This window comes from Symphalangus syndactylus, chromosome 1, assembly GCF_028878055.3.
Source record: "Symphalangus syndactylus isolate Jambi chromosome 1, NHGRI_mSymSyn1-v2.1_pri, whole genome shotgun sequence".
Taxonomy (NCBI): domain Eukaryota; kingdom Metazoa; phylum Chordata; class Mammalia; order Primates; family Hylobatidae; genus Symphalangus; species Symphalangus syndactylus.
Window position 1 is genome coordinate 148,194,284 of NC_072423.2, and position 20,382 is coordinate 148,214,665.

Genomic DNA, 20,382 nt, shown 5'->3' on the forward strand with positions numbered 1-20,382 from the left:
TTCCTGGGAGGCTTCTGTGCATAGGTAGGGAGCTATAATGTTAGAGTCCAGGAATGACCAACTTTTTGTGAGTCCCCTCCATGGAGGGGAGTCTAGTGAGGGGAGACTTGGGGCTCTGTCTTTAACATTTGGGGGAGTGTTCTGGGATACCATTTTCTAAAGCTCTGACCCGCTTTGACTGTACCAAATAATGTTTTCTTCAGTGAAAGTAGTTTCAAATATTATTTCTAAAGGAAACTTTTCTCCCAAATGTGACTGAAAATATGTGAATGCCTGCCTATAAGGAAATAAAGTTTTGAGCACCAAAAGGTGAACTATTATATCCTTCTATAAAGTGAAGCCAAGACACATTGGAAATCAGTTTCTCTCAATCATTCATCAGCCTTGGGGTTTTTTGGTTGTTTTTTGGGGGGGTTTTTTGTTCTACTAGACTTACTTTCCTCGTGATAAGTGTGCTTATTTTCATTTTATACATTTCTCTACTTGGTACCTTTTGGTGTCTACCCCTTCCCCCGTCGGGGAAAAATCAAAAGCTCATTGAAGGCTGAGGTCAGTGAAGCTGAGTCCTCAGATGCCTTCTGCACCTCCCATCCACGTTTTGTTCTCTGCCCTGCCCCACCTTTGAGCGTCCTGTGGAGATGACTGGAGGTCACTTCCTGAAGCTTGTCAGAAAGGCGCCTTCCTTCTCCTCGCAGGAGTCTCTAAAGGATGTTTAAGGGACAAAAGTTTTCCACACCCTGGGGTGGTAGCATTTCCCAGGCTGGCAGCACTTTAGGAAGCCACGGAAGAAGAGACTTCAGAGGTGAAATGGCCTGTGGCCCATGCACGGGGCCGCGCCACAGCCACGCTGTGTCACTTCTAACACTCAGATGACAAAATAGAAGATGCTGAAACTGAAGTGATTTTTACCTCCTGATTCTGGAGAAACCATAAACTCATAAGGGATCCAATCTCCATACAGTTCTCTTTTTCAAATTGTATAGCACAGAAAGGGCATTTTATATAATGCTTGGACATCTGTAAAAGTCATTTCATGGGAAGTTCCAGAACTTTGCAAAGGCAGCTTGGAAAACCAGTGCCTTTTCCCCATTGAGGGGCAGCTGAGATGCGGATAGGTTCAGTGACTAGTCCAAGATCACATGTGAGTTGACTGGAACCTCAGACCCCTTTCGGTCAACATGTGTAAACAAAATGAAGGTCTTAAGTTCTCTGTAGGAACCTGAATCAGAATTTGACCATTAGATTAATTTCTGTTCATTCATTAGTGTTCATTTAGGGGGCTGGGTGTCCCAAGCAATACTGGTGAAAATAATTCCTTAGCTCACCTAGAACATAGCAAATCTTATTTTTTTGTCATACTTTTTTGGCACAGAACTGAGAAAGTCTAATTGAATAGTGTTTTGTCTTCGAGGTTTGACATAGAAATGGCTGGAGGTGGCTTATACTCCTAACCAGTACCTGCCATATTTTCATTGTCATTGGTCTTTGATACAGCAACTTGACATTTCATTCATTTTCTTTTTTCTGTTAGAATGGACGAAAATACGGGTGAGCAGTTTTTTTAATAGGCGTTCCTGCTATCACCTTTATTTCTAATTTAAGGTTTTACAGCATTGCAATTCGCACACTATTTTATTTTCTCCTGTGCTATAGCAGAACTATAAAGCAAAAGCCAATGTTGGGGGAGATGCCCCTCGTAGAATAAGCTTTGCTAACATATGTAAAAGAAGGAGTTTGTTTGTATGCCAACTTTTAATAGTAGAGACAGGGTTACTCTAGGTTTGTAACTAGATATTTTGCCTTGAATAATAAGTTTAAAGAGGGAATGGATTATATAATCTTAAAACATGTGCTTCATTTTACCAAAAAAGAAAAAAAGAGAGACTCAGAAAAATAAGGACCCTTAAAACTGTATTTAGATATTTTTCTTTCTTGAAATTCTTAATCTATAGTTATCATCTTCAAAGGACTTCGTACTTTATGAGCTATTCCAAATCACTGTTGTTAGTGCATAGTTTGAAATGCATAAATATTTGACATAGAATACTAAAAATACGTATACATATGTGTGTTTGTGTGTGTGTGTGTGTGTGTGTGTGTGTGTGTGTATGGGCAGATAGATATGTGTGTCCTTGTAGCAGCGATTTATTTTTATCCTGCCCCAGGTTGAAATGAAATAGAAAGATGTGATGATTCAGTATCCATTTCCTTCTTAGTTTATTTTGATTTCAGTTTGACCTCTTTTTGCTGGGTAACAAGTGCCAATTTTTGATTAGTTGGGAGATATTTTCTGTTCCTGGAAATAACTGGATCCGCACAAGGCTAGAGGGCCTGATGGAGCCGTGTGCCTCATGGGCTCAAATTCATCCAAAGCTGTTGCCTTTGCCAGGGAAGAACACATATTTCGATGTGAGCTACTTGCCTTTTCCTGGTTTATGTGTTAAAAGGAGTACTTTGCAAACTCTTGTACTAGATGATCCCCAAAGAGGATTTCAATTGATTTAAATTCTACGTGGCTAAAGTGTCACTCACTTGCAGGGCTTCATCCCCAGGTATAGGCTTGAAGGGCCTGTCTCCCAATGTTTCCTCGTTTCAAGGCAAAACCATTTATTAAGTTGTCATCACATCCCAGGGAAAATGCGTCCTTTTTCCCCGCCTTTCTTTAATTTCTGGGAATGTTCTTTACTCGAAAGCTGTATATGTATGTCTCCAAACCTCAAGCAGAAGAATAAGAGAAAAAAAGAAAAAAACGAACAAAACTTAAAAAGAAAACTCCCCAAAACTTCCATTCCTTACTGGGACTGAAAACCAGTATGGTGATTTACAAGTGAGGGCACTATTGAAATAGGCAAGAAGGGCTCTAACCTGGGGATGAGAGCTGGGTAACTTTAGCCCCTTCAACAAATCACCTCAATTCTGTACCAGCTTCCTCATTTGTAAAGAGAAAAGATGAAAAGCTTCAAGATGCATTTCAGCGCCCAAGCCACGGATTCTTTGGAAGATAAGATGCTGCTGCAAAAATGAAAGATCAATAAGGAAAGTAAAACTCTTAAAAGCCTTGTGTGCGTTGAAGTGTTTTCTTCCTCTCAAGTTGAAACTTAGAGGGCTATAGACACGCACAGAAGCAAACATCGTTGGTTTTGTGTTCTCTATAATATGAATACAGGCTTCATGGGACAAATCAAGAAGTCGATCTCTTAAAAAGCAAATTAGGCCAGGTTTGGTGGCTCATGCCTGTAATCCCAGCACTTTGGGAGGCCAAGGCGGATGGATCACTTGAGGTCAGGAGTTTGAGACCAGACTGGCGAACATGGCAAAACCCCGTCTCTACTAAAAATATGAAAATTAGCTGGGTGTGGTCGTGAGCACCTGTAATCCCAGCTACTTGGAAGGGCAAGGCAGGAGAATCGCTTGACCCCGGGAGGCAGAGGTTGCTGTGAGCTGAGATTGCGCCACTGCACTCCAGCCTGGGTGACACAGTGAGACTCTGTCTCAAAAAAAGAAAGGCAAATTGGAAATGTTAGCTTTTAAAATAAAAGCAATTAAAACTTTCATAAATTTACAAAACTGGGGATCTCTCATAGCAGTTTCTAGTGGTCCATTTTTTTGCGGGAAGAAGAATGTCTCCATGTAATTGATAAGAAATCTGGAAAATTAACAGTGGGCATGGAACCCTTTCTAGAGGTGGTCTTAGAGAGAAGGTGAAATGGGCATAAAGGAATATTAGAGTCAAAAGCTTAGGGAGTTTACAAAGCCACTGGCAAGCCCAGGTTTTATAGATGAAGCAACAGGACCAGAGAAATTCTTTGATTAAGGCCACCTATCTAGGCAGTGGATTCTTTCCTGGATCTGTTTTCCTGACTTGTTACAGTAATGCTTTGTCCTCTGTGATAGAGTATCAGAAGGACTTCAGGGCACCCAGATGCAAAGCCGTTTTACATCTGAGGAAATAATGTTGGTTGCTCATTGTATAACCAGGCCGAGAAGGTGCTTCCATCTGATCCATGAGATAACTTACTTTCTGCTCCATACTCCTGCTTTTTGCTCTGTGTTGTAGTAAGTCCAGACGGCATTCCTCCCAACACTTCTGCTTCCCAGCTTACCTCTTACTTCATTCAGGGTCCTTCACACTGAATCCCCTCTCCTGCAATCCATAATGCTTCCTTAAATAAAGGAGCACCAACTGGGCCCAGGCAGACCCCACTTGTCCACTAGCAAGAAGGGACACCTCTCCCACTCTGATGTCACACACGTCTTTCCTATGTCATATCACATTCCTCTTCATACTATACAGAAGTTCTTCATTTACTCTTTTTTTTTTTTTAAAGAAAAGCTATGCATGAGAATAGTGCATTTCAAATTGGTCACATTGGTAGATAACACAGCATTTAAAAATATATAAAAATGTAAGACTGTATCACTTATTGTAGGTGTGGTGGAATGTCATCAGTTAAGGCAGGAAACGGCCATCTGTGTGTGTACGTGCAGGTCACAGGGGATATGATGGCTTGGCTTGGGCTCAGAGGCCTGACATTCAGCCTTGTTGCTCACACAGTAGGTTTTGTTTGAAACTTCTTTTATAATAGTTACATATACAGACACGTGTTTATATGCATGAATGTGTACTTATATTTATACACACACAGATACATAACATGTATATGTGTGTACCATGTTACAATGTAGAATGTATATCTTATTGTGGATCCTGGTCAGAGAAATTAAGGCCACTTACTAGAACAAAAATTGTATGAGTGGTTTATTTCTTTATGTAACATTTATTGAGCAACTACTGTGTGCTGTTATAGGTGCTTGGGATATATCAGAGAATAAAACGGACAAAGAAGCTTGCCCTTGTGGAGCTTACAAAGAGGAAAGACAGAAAGTAAACATAATAAGTTTTGTGGAAGAAGAAAAAATAAAACAGGAAAAGGGGGAGAGTGGGCCCAGGTGCCATGGCCCACGCAGGTCATCCCACACTTTGGGAGGGAGGCCGAGGCAGGCAGATCACTTGAGGTCAGGAATTCGAAACCAGCCTGACCACCATGGTGAAACCGTGTCTTTACTAAAAAAAAAAAAAAAAAAAAATTAGCCAGGCGTGGTGGCAGGCACCTGTAGTCCCAGCTACTCAGGAGGCTGAGGCAGGAGAATCGCTTGAACCTGGGAGACAGAGGTTGCAGGGAGCCAAGATTGTGCCACTACATTCCGGCCTGGCAGACAGAGTTGAGACTCCTTCTCAACAACAAAAAAGGCGGGGGGGCGGGGGGGGGGGGCGGGGAGTAGGGGGAGAGGGCATGGGAGGAGGCCGGTGTGGCTGGATCAGTCAGAGGGAGATTGGGCGACAGGCGGGGTCCTGACAGGAGCCAGGATATGTGGGACATGGTTAGGAGTTTGGCTTTCACCAATGAAAGGGGCACTCACTAATGTTGCCTGTACAGGGTCACTTGGGGCTTAACAAACATGTGGACCTTGCAATAGCCCTTAGGAAACCCGTTCGTTTCTAAGTGGAGGATAGAGAATCCTCATACGCGCTGTACTCCACTGTGAATTTCCTTTCCACTTGGCTTCCTGCTTCAAGTCAGGAGCTTGTGTCTTTGATTTTCCCTGAGTGCTGCTGGCAGTACGCCTGGTTCAATCAATAAATAGTGAAGGGGAAAATGTAGGAGGATTTGCTTTAGCTAAACATAGGACTGTACTAGCATATACCTAACGATAGATTTGAGTTAGCTATTGTTAAGCCAGATAGCCTAAGAAACTGACTTAGTGACTGATGGGTCTCCCAGAAGCTCCCGGTTTTTTTTTTTTTTTTTTCAGACTATGTATAGCGGATGTTTGGAATTTTTTTAGGCACCTGAGGGTAGGAATGCTGTCAGTTGCTGGTGAAAATCTTTACTGTGATTAGATAACATTAGAGTTTAATAGATATTAATATATGAAGTCTGCTGTCTGCCTTAACCTTACTAGGCATTTATTTTACATAGATAACTCCTGATAACCAGTCTTTGGCAACTGTGTATGTTTAACATTTGGTTGTTTTTTAGTTGCAAAGAGCAAGAGATTCAAGTCATCGCTCTCAGTCTGCCTTTAAAGAAAGGAAAATACTAATAGATTTTTTTTTCTTTTCCTTCTTCACATCAACCTATCTGTAATTCCTTTGTGCAGAAAGTTGTCTTTGGGGATATACAAATGAATTAAAAAGTGAGAAGTTGGTGGAGTGAAGAAGGGGGAATTCATGTGAGAGAACTCAGGGCTTAAGGTATGAGAGCTTGGTACGTCCTCAGAACTCCAAGGAGTTTGGAAAGCCTGGAGCAGCTTACATTTGGAGGCCTTCCAAGAGCTGAGTGGATAGGCAGATGCCAAGCTGTGAAGGCTGTGGTCTTTGCTGAGGAGTTTGGATTGTATTTGAAAGGCAGTGGAAAGTCACTAAAGAATTCTAAGCAGGGGAGTGACATAATGAAATATGTGTTTCATAAAACCAGCCCAGTGGCTCAGGGATCCTTGAAGGAGGATGGATTTGTTGGGGGCAGGGAGGGGTGAGGCTTATCAGAGTTCAGTGAGGAGGCTGTTAGGATAATCCAAGGGTGAAAAAGTCCAGGACTAAGGAATACAAAGAAATGTTATCTGGCTTAGTGGTCCTCGATCCTGGCTGCCTTTAAACTTAGGGAGCTTTTCTGAAATACAATGTCCAGGCCCTACCTAGACTGAGTGAATCAGAATACTTGGGGAGGGGGTGGTCAGTGTTTCTAAGCTCCCTGGCCTGGCACGGGTGGTTCACGCCTGTAATCCTAGCACTTTGGGAGGCTGAGGCAGGAGGATTGCTTGAGCCCAGGAGTTTGAGATCAGCCTGGGCAATATAGCGAGACTCTGTCTCTACAAAACAAAGTATAAAAACTTAGCCAGGCATGGTGGTACACACCTGTAGTCCCAGCTGCTCAGGAGGCTGAGGCAGGAGGGTTGCTTGAGCCCAAGAGTTCAAGGCTACAGTGAGCTGTGATCGTGCCACTAGACTCCAGCCTAAATGACAGAGTGAAACCCTGTCTCAAGAAAAAGAAAAGAAAACTCCCCAGTGCAATGCCTACCTACATCCAGGGTTGGGAGTCACCAAGATCTCCTTACCTTACTACAAGTGTTTGTGGTCGTGGTTTGCTTCTCCCAGTGAACTCCCTCTGGAACTCACCCATCAGGTAAAAATGGGTTGTAATTAAAGCCATCGTATCCACCTGCACAACATTCCTGCCAAATTGGTCACCTAGATGTCATCAGAATTGATAAGCAGTGTCTTCCTACCCATTTGAAGGAATCTTTGTCACCACGGGGAGGAGAATGTATCTTGGTTTGGATCAAAAAGCACCACCTGCCTGCACACAGCTGACACGGTTCTCTAGCAATAAAAGCATCAACTTTTTCATGAATCTTTGCCCATATGTCTATCAAATTTTAGGGAATCTGCAAAGTGTTTGAATTTTCTTACATTCCTTTAATTTCTTAGAATTGCATTTTTTAAAAAAATTCACTGTACCCTTTGCATCGAAGCCTGATTTCGGTAGCATGTTATCAAAGAAGCGAAGAAATCCAAAAGTTCCCTCTGTGAAGCTAAAGTGAATGGAAGATTGAAGTAATCATATCTTGTTTAGACCTAATTACTGTTGCTCAACCAGCTAAGATAACAGTTCAACAGAATGATGCTGGGGGTGGGGAGGTTTTGTTCAGCTTACTGTTGAGGGGTGATGGGAAGACAGGATCATCCCGTCATGCCAGGAAATGTGCAAATATGGCCTAATGGTTCCCAGCCATACACAAAAGGGTGTCCAGGACCTCATCCATCTAATGTCCAGAACTGCTTTGTGAAACGACTTTGACTAAAGCTGTTTCCAATAAAAATTTCCTGTTTCCTCCTTACGGCATTTGTCTGTTGTTTGCTTAAAGAAAACCCAGGTATAAAAGTTTCATTGTATTTCCATTGTATTTTTAGTTTCTAATGACATTTTTGTTCAGTGGGGAATGTTTTTTAAAAAAAATCATCCTGGTAATTTTCACATCACCACCCACATACATTGAAGGGAAAATCACACAGTCAGAACTGTGTTAGAGGCCCCCCAAAACATGCATGGGGTAGATAAAGCTGTCCAAAGTAATATATTTATGGAGTTTTCTGTAATATTTTAAATTTTGTTCATTGTTACATAATATATATGTATTTGTTACATAACATACATTATATATGTATATATATATATATATATATTTTTTTTTTTTTTGAGACGGAGACTCGTTCTGTCACCCAGCTTGGAGTGCAGTGACCCAATCTCAGCTCACTGCCACCTCCGCCTCCTGGGTTCATGCCATTCTCCTAGGAGCCTCAGCCTCCTGCGTAGCTGGGACCGTAGGCACCCACTGCCACGCCTGGCTAATTTTTGTATTTTTAGTAGAGACGGGGTTTCACCATGTTGGCCAGGCTGGTCTCGAACTCCTGAGCTCAGGTGATCTGCCCACCTTGGCCTCCCAAAGTACTGGGATTACAGGCATCAGCCACCACGCCCAGGCTGTTACATACAATATTTTTAAAGGGAAGAACTTGTCTTGCAGGAAGGACCTTGCATTTTTTTTAAGTAATTGTTCCTTCTCTCACTATGGCATTTGAATGTAGAAATGTCATTTTAAAAAATTTTTTTATAAGTTTTTTTTTTTTTGAGGTAGAGTCTCACTGTATTTTTTTTTTTTTTTTGGAACTAAAAAAGAACTTTATTTATTGAGGGCATGGGGATGCAAACAATACAAAAATCAAAAGCTTATCTGGTATTTAACTTTTCTTTCTCTGCTTGTCAAATGAGAGTTAGATTTTATTTTTACATTTGCTAAGGGTCCTGATCTGCTCATGAAATCCTTCTATGGGGGAAGCTGTGGGGCAGATTTCTTAAGCGACCCTTTGGGAAAACTCTTGTCAGGGAGGAGGGAATTGCTCATTTCTGCCTACTTCTTTCCCTTCTGCTTCATGTGTACTACAAAATAGTCATTGCATGCAATGGTGAGGCCTGCAATTAGGGAAAAGAAGCTCTGGAAGCCCACTTTGCCATCTCTGCACTGGTCCAGGTCCTTCATTATTTTGTCCACAGCCAGAGGGTCTTTTTGATTTTCCAAAAATCCAGGGAACTCCTTTTCCATGAGTACTCTCAGGTCCTCCTTTGTTAAGTAGCCTTTATCCCCAGCGAATTTGTGAAATGTAAACATCATGGTTTCCATGGCGTGTTCCATTTGAGATGGCATTTTGGTGTGGTCTGTTGAAGCCTTGGCCGAGGCGCGGCGGACGCTGGGCTAGCTGGGCCAGCTGGACGCGGGGCGGAGAGGCCGAGTCTCACTGTATTACCCAGGCTGGTCTTGAAGTCCTGGGCCCAAGCAATCCTCCCACCTCAGCCTCCTGAGTAGCTGCGAATGCAGGCAGAAAGCTCTTTTTTCTTTTTACATTTTTTGTGGAGATGAAGTCTCGCAATTATTGCCCAGACTGGTCTTGAACTCCTGGCCTCAAATGATATTCCCACCTAGGCCTCCCAGAATGCTGGGGTTACAGGCGTGAGCCAGCTCGCTTGGCCTCAGAAAGCTCATTTTTAAGGAGAGGTGGTTACTTCTCTGTCTGTTTCCTCATGTGTTTATCTCAGAGATATTAGTAATCCACATTTTAGGATCAATGTGAGGTGTAAATGAACTAATATGCACAAGCACTTAGATAGGGCCTTATGCATATTAAGCAGTCAGTAAAGTGACCTACTGATATAGAACTGTTGAGAGGTAAATGAGAAGACTGCATGGAGGAGGTGGCATTTGGTTGGGATCTTGAAGTATGAGTGAAATTTCATCTTGAGCATTTCAGGCCAGATAATTCACTGAAGTGCAGTGTGTGTGGAGATGAGCACCAAATTTACTTTGCTTAGAGTGCTCGGGTACAGGGAGCTGAACAATTAGGTTGGATGCCAAGTGGAGAGCCTTGAAAACCTTGTCAGGGTGTTTAGACCTATTTTTCTTTTTCTTTAGACAGGGTCTTGCCCTGTTGCTCACGTTGGAATGCAGTGGTGTGGTCACAGCTCACTGCAGCCTCGACCTCCTCGGCTCAAGTGGTCTTTCCACCTCAGCCCCTCAAGTAGCTGAGACAACAGGCATGCGCCACCATCCCTGGGTAATTTTTGTATTTTGTGTACAGATGGGGTCTCCCTATGTTGTTCAGGCTTGTCTTGAACTCCTGGACTCAAACAGTCCACCCAACTCTGCCTCCCAAAGTGCTGAGACTACAAACGTGAGCCACCCCCAGAGCCAAGACCTGATTCTTTAGGCCTGGAGCTCCAGCGAAGTTTGTGAAGGAGAGAGAAGATTAATACTGTAACTCAGAAAGTTTGATGAGCCAGGATTGGTGGACAGATTCTCTTAAGAGAGGACTGTTTACAGACCCAGAGTTTTATTAATAGTTAAGAGATTAGAGCGAAAGTAATGGCGTGACTCGGGGAATGAAACTGTGTGACTCGCATGTAGATATAGGTTCATTTCACATTAAAAAAATAAAAATAATTGATTTTTAAAAATCAGTACGTACATTGGATTGTTAGTACTTTCTCTTGACCTATGAATTGGAAAGTGTTGGTGTGAGGTCGACAAGTATTCCATTTTCTAAAAAATATGTGACAACTTTTTACAGTTTTCTAATTCTGATTTCTACAAAAACAGTGGGTTAGGGTCTCATTTGAATGCAGCATAAGTTTTCAGAGTGGACTCTTTGTGTTGGTAAAATAGTCATATGCTTGTCTATTTCCCATGGTTTCATATCAAAAGGAAAGACAAACTGTCATTTTTTTTAGGGTGAAGAAAAGAAAGGATAAGATGACTAGATCTGTGCCGTTTGGGGAGTACTGTGTTTTAGCCATTGTATAAACTGTTAATTAAATTATCTGCTGAAGAAGCAAACCTTCGCCTGTTTACATTCTTTCTAATTAAGTGGCCCTAAGAGTGACTATTTTGTCACAGCTTTTCTGATCAGTTTATGATCATTTGGAGTCATTTTATTTCTTAGACAGGGCCAGTAGAAAATAAGAGAGGCAGCCAGGCACAGTGGCTCCTGCCTCTGTCTCAGCTACTTGGGAGGCTGAGGTGGGAGGATCATTTGAGCCTAGAAGGTCGAGGCTGCAGTGAGCTATGATCGTACCACTGCCCTTTAGCCTAGGTGACTGAGCAAGACTCTGTCTCAAAAAAAAAAAAAAAAAGAGAACAAGAAGACAGGAATATGCATTTTTGTGTTCCTGAAATTACATGGGACCTTAAATAAATACTTTTGTAAAGTTATTATGTAAAACATATAAAGATTGTTTAAAAAACTAGTATCTTACATCTTCCATGCCTCTTGGCATGAAACTATTTCTCTTAGTAAAGCAGGAGCATGCTCTGGCAGGACTGGCTAGTGACTTGGTATCTAATTAAGGCTTTTGTATGTGGGCTGACCTAGTGCCGTGTCTGACTATCGTCAAAAAAGGGCGAGCATTGAGAATTTTTGGTTACTCACCACTTATTAAGTTAAATATTAAGAAAGCAAGCACATTTACTTTTTAACAATCTATTGTTCAACGTCTAACAATCTGTTCAATGAAAATAACCTCTAAGTAGCCAAATGAAATGCATTTTTAAAATATTTTTAAAGACAAACAGCCTTTTTACTTTCCGTATCTATCTTTTGTGGAAGGGGGCAGGCACACAGATAGGGCAAAAGTAATTTCCTCTTTTTTTTTTTTTTTTTTTGGTTACAGAGTCTTATTGTTGCCCAGGCTGGTGTGTAGTAGTACCATTGAGGCTAACTGCAGCCTCAGCCTTCCAAGCTCAAGCAATCCTCTCACCTCAAGCAATCCTCCCACCTCAGCCTCCAGAGTAGCTGGGACTACAGGAGCACACCACCACGCCTGACTAATTTTTGTAATTTTTTTCTTTGGTAGAGACAGGGTTTGGCCATGTTGCCCAGGCTGGTCTTCAACTTCTGGGCTCAAATGATCCTCCCACCTCAGCCTTTCAAATGCAGGGATTATAGGCGTGAGCCACCACACCCAGTCTAATTTTTTAAAATAAAATGTTGAGCTTGTGTATGTTTTTCCAGAAATATAGTTTTCTAGGAAGTGTTTATTTTATAATTTTATTTAAAATGTCTTTATTTCCTTGCTGAGACAAAATGTGGATATACACATACGAAAAAAAAGTAAGCTCAAATAATTGACTTTGGACAAGTCTACACTTTTATTCAGTGCCAACATCGAAGTTCTTCCACATTGATGTCGCTATCATTCGCTCCCAATTCGGTCCTAAGTCTTGGGTTGAATAATGCTCACTGTTACACTGAGAAGATTCGTGAAGTTGACTTTGCCATGCTATTTATTTCCAGGCTACTGCCATAATCGTTTTTAGTTTGGGTATTAAGTAACTCATCAGGAGATGGCAGGTTATTTTTTTTTTTTTCACTTCCCTGTCCTCAATGTGCAAATTCCCACTTGCTTTAATGAATTTGGATTTTCTTAATTACCTTTCTTCAAAGGCCAAGGAACTCAGGAAATAATAGGTGAAAAAGTGCTTTGAAAACATAAAGTTACTAGACAAAAATAAGATGTGTTACACTTCTAATATGAACTATTAGTCTCCCACTTGGTTGAGAGAGATGCTTAATGAAGTTCTGAATCTGGCATAAATTATACAATGTTGAGACCTTTTAAATGAGTGAACAGACTTGTGTAACTGAGTACTCTCATGGGCTGAGGAAGGTGGGAGGAAGAGTTGAAAGGAATATTCTTTGTGCAAGCAGAGACACTAACTAATGTTCCCAGGACCTCCTCTGTGAGTCAGTTTTAACGGGATTGTAACTATGTGCTCCAGTGAGTTTTAACACAGTGTGTCAGTTGCTCTTGGCCTTTCTGTTTATCGATTCTATCTACAAGATGTTAAACCACAGGGAAGTAGAAGCTTTATTAGCCATTTCTGCCTGCCAAGATTGTGGGATTTACTGACTTCGTGCCCTCCATGTTCCTTGACAGCCAGGGCTTCTCCTACTGGATTAATACCTGATGACTACCTGAGCACTCAACAGTGAAACAACACAAGGTCAGGGGCTTTTGAAACACCCAACCCCTGAGTGTCAGAAAGCCTGTGACTTTACTCAGATAAATTCTCTTTTAGCGTGTTGGTGGAGGTACTTTGTGGCCTTTTGTTGAAGTGAAAAGTAGTACAATAGGCCAGCCAGGCTTCAAATGAGTTATTAAATCTCTCTTCACCTTCCTCATGATACCGTATTTTCATAACCGTTTGTAACCAGAGCACTTCAGAAGCAGCACAAAATGAGAAACTTACTCCCAGGACCGCGTTTCTGTTTTTCGTAAAGGGAAAATACATCCTCATGTACGTGTGAAAGAATTGGAAAAGATGCATACAAAATATAAACCATTCGAATTAAGCGTGTATGTCTGTTTGCTTATCCGTATTTTCTATGGCAGTCATGTTTTGCTTGTATCATAAAACCAAAGCTTACTCAGGAAAAATAAGCATGCTGAGATACACACGGCTAATTTTGTCTTTCTTCTGTTCTGTTCTAGAAATTGAAGCCAAGGAAGCTTGTGATTGGCTACGGGCAACTGGTTTCCCCCAGTATGCACAGCTTTATGAAGGTAAGCTGGGAATGCCATTTTTTAAAAGTTGGCATAATCATAACCCCTTGTTCGTGAGTATTACTGATCTATGACTTATTTTCAGCAGTTTTATCGTTTGAATGTTTTATTTAAAAAAAAAAATGTGGTAAGCATGCAAGACCCCCACCACTGAAAACAAAAGCTAGCACCTTGATAACACGCCAGTGCCACTCCCTACCCAAAGTAATGGGCATGCTGAAGACTATCATTTTCTTGCTTTCTTTTTATATAATTCTACTCCATTTCCTGAAAAGTACATTTTTACAAAGTAATTTTCACCTTTATAAAAAAGGGTACTGTGGGCCAGGCGCGGTGGCTCACGCTTGTAATCCCAGCACTTTGGGAGGCCGAGGCGGACGGATCACGAGGTCAGGAGATCGAGACCACGGTGAAACCCCGTCTCTACTAAAAACATAAAAAAATTAGCCGGGTGTAGTGGCGGGCGCCTGTAGTCCCAGCTACTCGGAGAGGCTGAGGCAGGAGAATGGCATGAACCCGGGAGGTGGAGCTTGCAGTGAGCCGAGAGCGCGCCACTGCACTCCAGCCTGGGCAACAGAGCGAGACTCCGTCTCAAAAAAAAAAAAAAAAAAAAAGGGTACTGTGTTGTATGTAATTTCGTGGGGTTTTTATTTTTCACTTAATATTGTATTGTTAAGATTCTTCTATACTGTATGGGCCTGTTATTCATTTGCTTTGGCTGCTGGGTAATACACCAGTGTGTATTACACAAGAAATCACAGTTTATTCATATCCACATTCTGGTAGGTGGGTATTTTGGCTTTCTCTGTTGTGCTTTTATAAGCTGTGCTGTTGTGAACATTCCTGCGTCTATCTTTTGTGGTACATGCATGATTCATCTCGCTTCTATCCCTAGGAACAGAATTACTGGGGAATAAAGAAAATGTATGTTCAATTTTACGATGCAAGCTTTTTGAAAGTGCCGGTACCAATTTTCACTCTTACCAATCTGTGTATCCACATTCCCTCAGCACTTGATATTGTCAGAGTTTAATTTTTGCCAACCAAATGGATATAAAATGATATACAGATTTTGACTGCCATTTCCCTAATCCTTCATGGTAATGAGCATTTATTCATGTCACTTGGCCACATTTGTTTGCTTACATTATGCTTCTCTTAATGATTTATAGGAGCTCTTTTTATTCTAAATACTAGTCTTTCATTGGTCATGTGTTGCAGATATCTTTCCCACCATTTGTAATTAGGCATTTCACTTTTCTCTAGGTTGTCTTTTAATCAATATTATGTTTTCTGTGGCATTCAGTTTTTCAACTGAGAAAAAAATCCAGTTAAAAAAAAAAAAGTAGGATCTGGGCTGAATTCTTAACATCTCACTTTCTTATCAGTGCCCTGGGGATTGCTTGGATACTGAGGTCATTCTCTCAGCTTCTGCGTACCCTGGGGAGTGCTTGTGCTCCATGCATGTCAAGATAAATAGGTTGTTCATTTATTTGTTTATTGTTTTGAGACAGAGTCTCGCTCTGTCGCCCTCACTGGAGTGCAGTGGTGCAATTTTGGCTCACTGCAACCTCTGCCTTCCGGGTTCAAGCGATTCACCTGCCTCAGCCTCCTGAGTAGCTGGGATTATGGGCGTGTGCCACCATGCCCGGCTAATTTTTGTGTTTTTAGTAGAGCCGGGATTTTACCATGTTGGCCAAGCTGGTCTTGAACTCCTGACCTCAGGTGATCCATCCACCTTGGCCTCCCAAAGTGCTGGGATTACAGACATGAGCAACCACGCCTGGCCTAGGCTGTCCATTTAAATGGGAGTTTCATTATACTCTATATGAAGTCGGTTTAAAATAATTACAGCTATGAACTAATGCATTCCATTTTATGGGTAACTTTCAAACAGAGGTCAGGTGAATAACAAAGTGATTCCCAAGTTAGAATACCCGGTCTTCCTTATGTAGCCTAGATTGACTGTGATATTTTTTTCCAGGAAGATGGATTCTGAATTGTTTTATTGTTAGACCATGTAAAATATCTTACTGTTTCTTCATTCCAGAGAATATCTCCAATTTCTTTTGATTAACTTGCATGCTTATTTTGGTGGAGTTGCTTGTCTTTCCTTTAGAGAGAAGTTTTAACCTGTTAACATTTAGAAGGGCTTTGGGGAAAGGGGGACCAGCATTCTATTGGATTTTCAATTCATAGCTCTACTGGAGAAAAGGAAAGACAGTTAGTTGTATTGGCAGTGACACCAAAGTGGCTGTCCTTTTGTTCTCGTATTTAGAAATTAAGTTTTCTTCAATTATGCTCGTTTTTGGCATTAATTTGCTGCTAGGTAGCACTTTCTTGTGATATATGTTTGCTAAGACCCAATTCCAGTCCCTGGGTCACCTCTTTCCTAATCCTAAAATGCAGGGTGCATTTGCACAAGTTACATTTGGGGTCCCTTCATGTTCCCAACTCTTTTGAAGCATAAGCCTACTTTTGGGGTACACTGCGTATTGTTCTGGGCCATCGCCTCCCCCCGTTTTTCCTGCCACTGTTTGCTGGGTGAGTACATACACCATACACCCCATACCAACCACACATCATTTCCCCCTGTTTAGCTTGATTTGGGTACTTGGCAATTTATACTTCCTGCGTTTCAACCCACAGTGGAAGTTGAGTTCAGAGAACGTTTTCTATACATCAGTAAACTATCATCTTTTAAAACCAGTCCTTTCAGGAAAGAGTCCGGGCAAATAAAAGAAAATTACTGATTTAATTCTTACACTCCTCACTCGCATTTAATACCTACCAGATTTTTAAAAAATTGTTAAGTTAATTTGGATTAGAAAAGGAATCTAAATTATGGCTCTGGGTATACTAACTTAGACATTCCTAAAATAACACAGTTACTTTCTCACATATAGGTAACAGGCATATGAAAATTTCAATTTACATTTATAGATCTGATGTTATACTCTGTAAATATTAAAAAATATTCCTTAATATCAGCTCTGTTATTTCATCTTGGTGTGTACTCAGAGTCAAATACAGGCCAGGAATGGTGGCTCATGCCTGTAATCCCAGCACTTTGGGAGGCTGAGGTGGGAGGATCGCTTGAGGCCAGGAGTTGAAGGCCAACCTGGTCAACATAGTGAGACCGCATCTCTATTTAAAAAATTTAAAAACAAACAAACAGAAAGCAAAATGCAGTGTCACAACCTTCAAACAATGTTACAACCTGTCTTGGTTCATTTACTAATGCTCTAGTTTCCATTGACTATAAGTCTTTCTATTTCCATTATGATGGTTCCACGAATCATTTGTCTAAGAGAGTTTTGGTCTATAAATTAGTGAAGAAATGTAATTCTGTGATACTAAATTTTATGTATTCATAAATCTCTGGACTATAGCTACTTCCTTGGTCTGCCTATATTATCATCTACGGAACAATGTCTATAATCCAACTGTAGCCTTCAGAAAAAAAAAGGATAGACTATAAGTTTATACTCATTCTGATATATTATCTCTAGAAAATAGATTACTAAGAATAAGGAATTCCGTATCATTCCATAAAACCAGTGATCATAAGAAACAATAAAAACATAATGAACAGTTGTGCACCCACAGGAGCTGGAACAGGACTAATTACCTGCATGTCCAAAACTGCTGACAGCCTTGTCTATTCCACTGTGTGGCATTATCCATTTTGAAGGCCAAAGGGATTTTTTTAATTTTTTATTTGTTTTTTTCAGATAGGGTCTCACTGTCATCCAGGCTGAAGTGCAATGGTACAATCAGAGTTCACTGCACCCTCAAATTCAGGGGTTCAGGTGATCTTCCACCTCAGCATCCCATGTAGCTGAGACCACAGCCCGCGTGCCATCATGCCCAATAAATTTTTTTTTAATTTTTTTTGTAGAAACAGGGTCTCGCCATGCTGCCCAGGCTGGTCTCAAACTCCTGAGGCCAAATGATCTTCTCTCCTTGGGGCCTCCCAAAGTGCTCACATTATAGATGTGAGCCACAGAGCCCAGCCAAAGAGAATTTTTTAGCTTGTGGTGATTCTAGTTTCCTGCTGTGATAACTGATTTCACCCAGGTCTGGTCCGAAGAGTTACCCACACCGAGACACTCCTCCTCGTGGTATTCTAGTAGCATTCTACTGAGGAGGCCCATGATTTGCCCTCATAGTTGGAACTCCAAGAGGGTGATAACTTGCCTTTATCCAGTGGCAATTTCAGAGCTGTTGTAAATTTCCACAGTGGCTACCTCTGCTCTCCTTTTCTTGGGTATATTTACTTACCAAGGGATCTTTTTAGGCAGTCCAGAGAAAGGAATTCCTCCAATGAGTTGACTGTTTTCCCCCTCTCTGGTTTTCAGTTCTGATACAGCTTCTTCATTGTCTTGAGAGAATTGAATGAACTCTTCTGCAGATTAAAGGATATGAGATTCTGTTGTTCTATAGCAACTTTATAGCTAGCCCTTTCTTTTTAGGGGAGTTATATCAATTCCTGCAAGGCCATAATGCAGTGCTAATATTTGTTTTTAAAAAGCATATCTTGAATTCTCCTTAGCTCTTGATGCCACGTGAGTGGATTACATTCCATTTCCTACCACTTTTCATTGTTCTCTAGATCTTTCTGTGGCTCAGTTTTCCTTCCATGACCTTTTCCCTGATCACACGTGAGCAAAGACACACACACATACACACGGCCCAGCCACATTAAAAGGGAGCATTCTTCTGACAGTCATTGTGGCTTAAATTATAATTTCGACTGGGGGCTTATTGCCTGCTGATTTGTTTAAAGGTATAACAATGTTCTGAACCACTTCTCCTTGACCAGAAGCAATATTTTGAGTTTCCGCCACTTTAAAGCCGAAGCTCCTTTAGGACAGCGATGCAGGATTGGCTTGAATTGCCTTATAGTCCCATAGAACTTGATGGGGAATGAGTTGTCCTATAGTAGGTGCTCGGTACATTGCTGAAGAGTTTTTTCCCCGCTTTGGTAAACTGGGCTATTTGGCAAACTGGGTTATAGGTGCTCAACGAATACATTTGTTTATTTTTCTGACAGATTTCCTGTTCCCCATCGATATCTCCTTGGTCAAGAGAGAGCATGATTTTTTGGACAGAGATGCCATTGAGGCTCTATGCAGGTAAATGGACACGTTTTGAGTGTTTTCCTTTTTGATTTTTTAAGAACACAGTACTTATCACTAAGATAGGCTTCGTTTGCTTTTGTTCTTGCTAATTGTGTTAGGTCTTTATTGGCAAACCATATAGTGATCATAGACCTTTTAATTAAAAATTAAGTAAAATATTGTTATTTAGTATTGCCATTAAGATAGCATCCACACTGTCCTAGGAAGTACTCAAACAATAGCATTCCGTATTTGATATAACTGGTGTAACAAGTAACAACTCTCAGGTAGTTTGGAAACTTGGATTAAGTTTTCCTAAAAGGGTACGCTAGAAAAAATTTAGCATGTTCAGAGGAATAAATGGGGAGTGGCATATAAAGACAGGAGCATCACTTGAATTCCAAGAAAGCTCCTCTCTACCTCTTCAGTTTCGCCTCGTATAAAATAATGATAGGACGAAATAAGGCTGTAAAATAACTCGGCACGGTCTTTAACATATAGGCAACAGACAGTTAAATGATGTGAAATTGAATAAAACTGTCAGAAATTCTTGATCATTGTGCTTTTGGGTGTTCAAGCTGAGAGGCAGCTTATAGGTTTTAGTGAGGTGGAAGTAATAAAACCTGTAGCAGACAGTGATGGGACACTGAATCCTTTCAAGCTCTTCATGACATGTCTACTCATTTTAAGTTTTCATCCTTTCTAATTTTTCTCGAAAGCTGAAATCCCTAAAAGCTGAATTCTGGGGGAAAAATTATACACAGACAAAATTCACATAGGTTAATTTGATTATGAAACTAAATAAGTATTTTAATCTCAGGGTTTTTTTGTTTTTGTTTTTGTTTCTGTTTTTTTGAGACGAAGTTTCACTCTTGTTGCCCAGGCTGGAGTGCAATGGTGCGGTCTTGGCTCACTGCAACCTCCACCTCCCAGGTTCAAGTAAATCTCCTGCCTCAGCCTCCCAAGTAGCTAGGATTACAGGCGCCCACCATCACGCCCAGCTGATTTTTTGTGTTTTTAGTAGAGAATGGGTTTCACCATGTTGACCAGGATGGTCTCAAACTCCTAACCTCAGGTGATCCACCCGCCTCAGCCTCCCAAAGTCCAGGGATTACAGGCGTGAGCCACCGCGCCCAGCCTGGTTTTTTTTTGTTCTGTTTTTTATTTTTAATTTTTTATTTTTAAAGACAAGGTCTCACTCTGTCGCTCAGGCTGGAGTGCAGTGGCATAATCATGGTTCACTGCAGCCTTGACCTCCCAGCTACAGGTGATCCTGCCACTTCAGCGTCTGGAGTAGCTGGGACTACAGGTGCACACCACCATACCCAGCTAATTTTTGTATTTTTTGTAGAGATGCAGTCTCGCTATGTTGCTCAGGCTGGTCTTGAACTCCTGGCTCAAGCAGTCATCCATCTCGGCCTCCCAAAGTGCTGGGATTACAGGAGTGAGCCACCACACCCCATCTCAGTATTTTTTTTTTTAACTTGAAAAAACATCATGAAGGTAGAATGACATCCAGTATTTCTTTCCTCTTTGTAGGCAAAGAAAGCAGTGGTAGTTCTGTTTTCTGCCTTTCTCATATAATA

At 41.2% G+C, this 20,382-nt stretch overlaps 2 protein-coding genes across 12 annotated transcripts in view; one reads left to right on the forward strand and one right to left on the reverse strand.

The window, feature by feature from the left end:
• The window catches only part of DLC1 (DLC1 Rho GTPase activating protein), a 530,175-nt gene that overhangs the window by 483,757 nt on the left and 26,036 nt on the right, over positions 1-20,382 (forward strand). For 8 of the 11 annotated variants that reach the window (XM_063637785.1, XM_055287572.2, XM_055287602.2 and 5 more), the window contains 2 exons: positions 13,602-13,673; positions 18,730-18,811. In XM_063637785.1, the coding sequence (XP_063493855.1) occupies positions 13,602-13,673; positions 18,730-18,811 (154 nt within the window). Of the gene's footprint in view, positions 1-13,601; positions 13,674-16,082; positions 16,218-18,729; positions 18,812-20,382 lie in introns of all 11 variants that reach the window. The other 3 variants (XM_063637784.1, XM_055287592.2, XM_063637786.1) reach the window with 1 other exon arrangement.
• On the reverse strand, positions 8,710-9,354 carry LOC129487385 (protein S100-A10). The gene has a single exon (XM_055287984.2). The coding sequence runs from the start codon at positions 9,262-9,264 to the stop codon at positions 8,971-8,973; it is 294 nt and encodes a 97-aa protein (XP_055143959.2). The 5' UTR covers positions 9,265-9,354; the 3' UTR covers positions 8,710-8,970.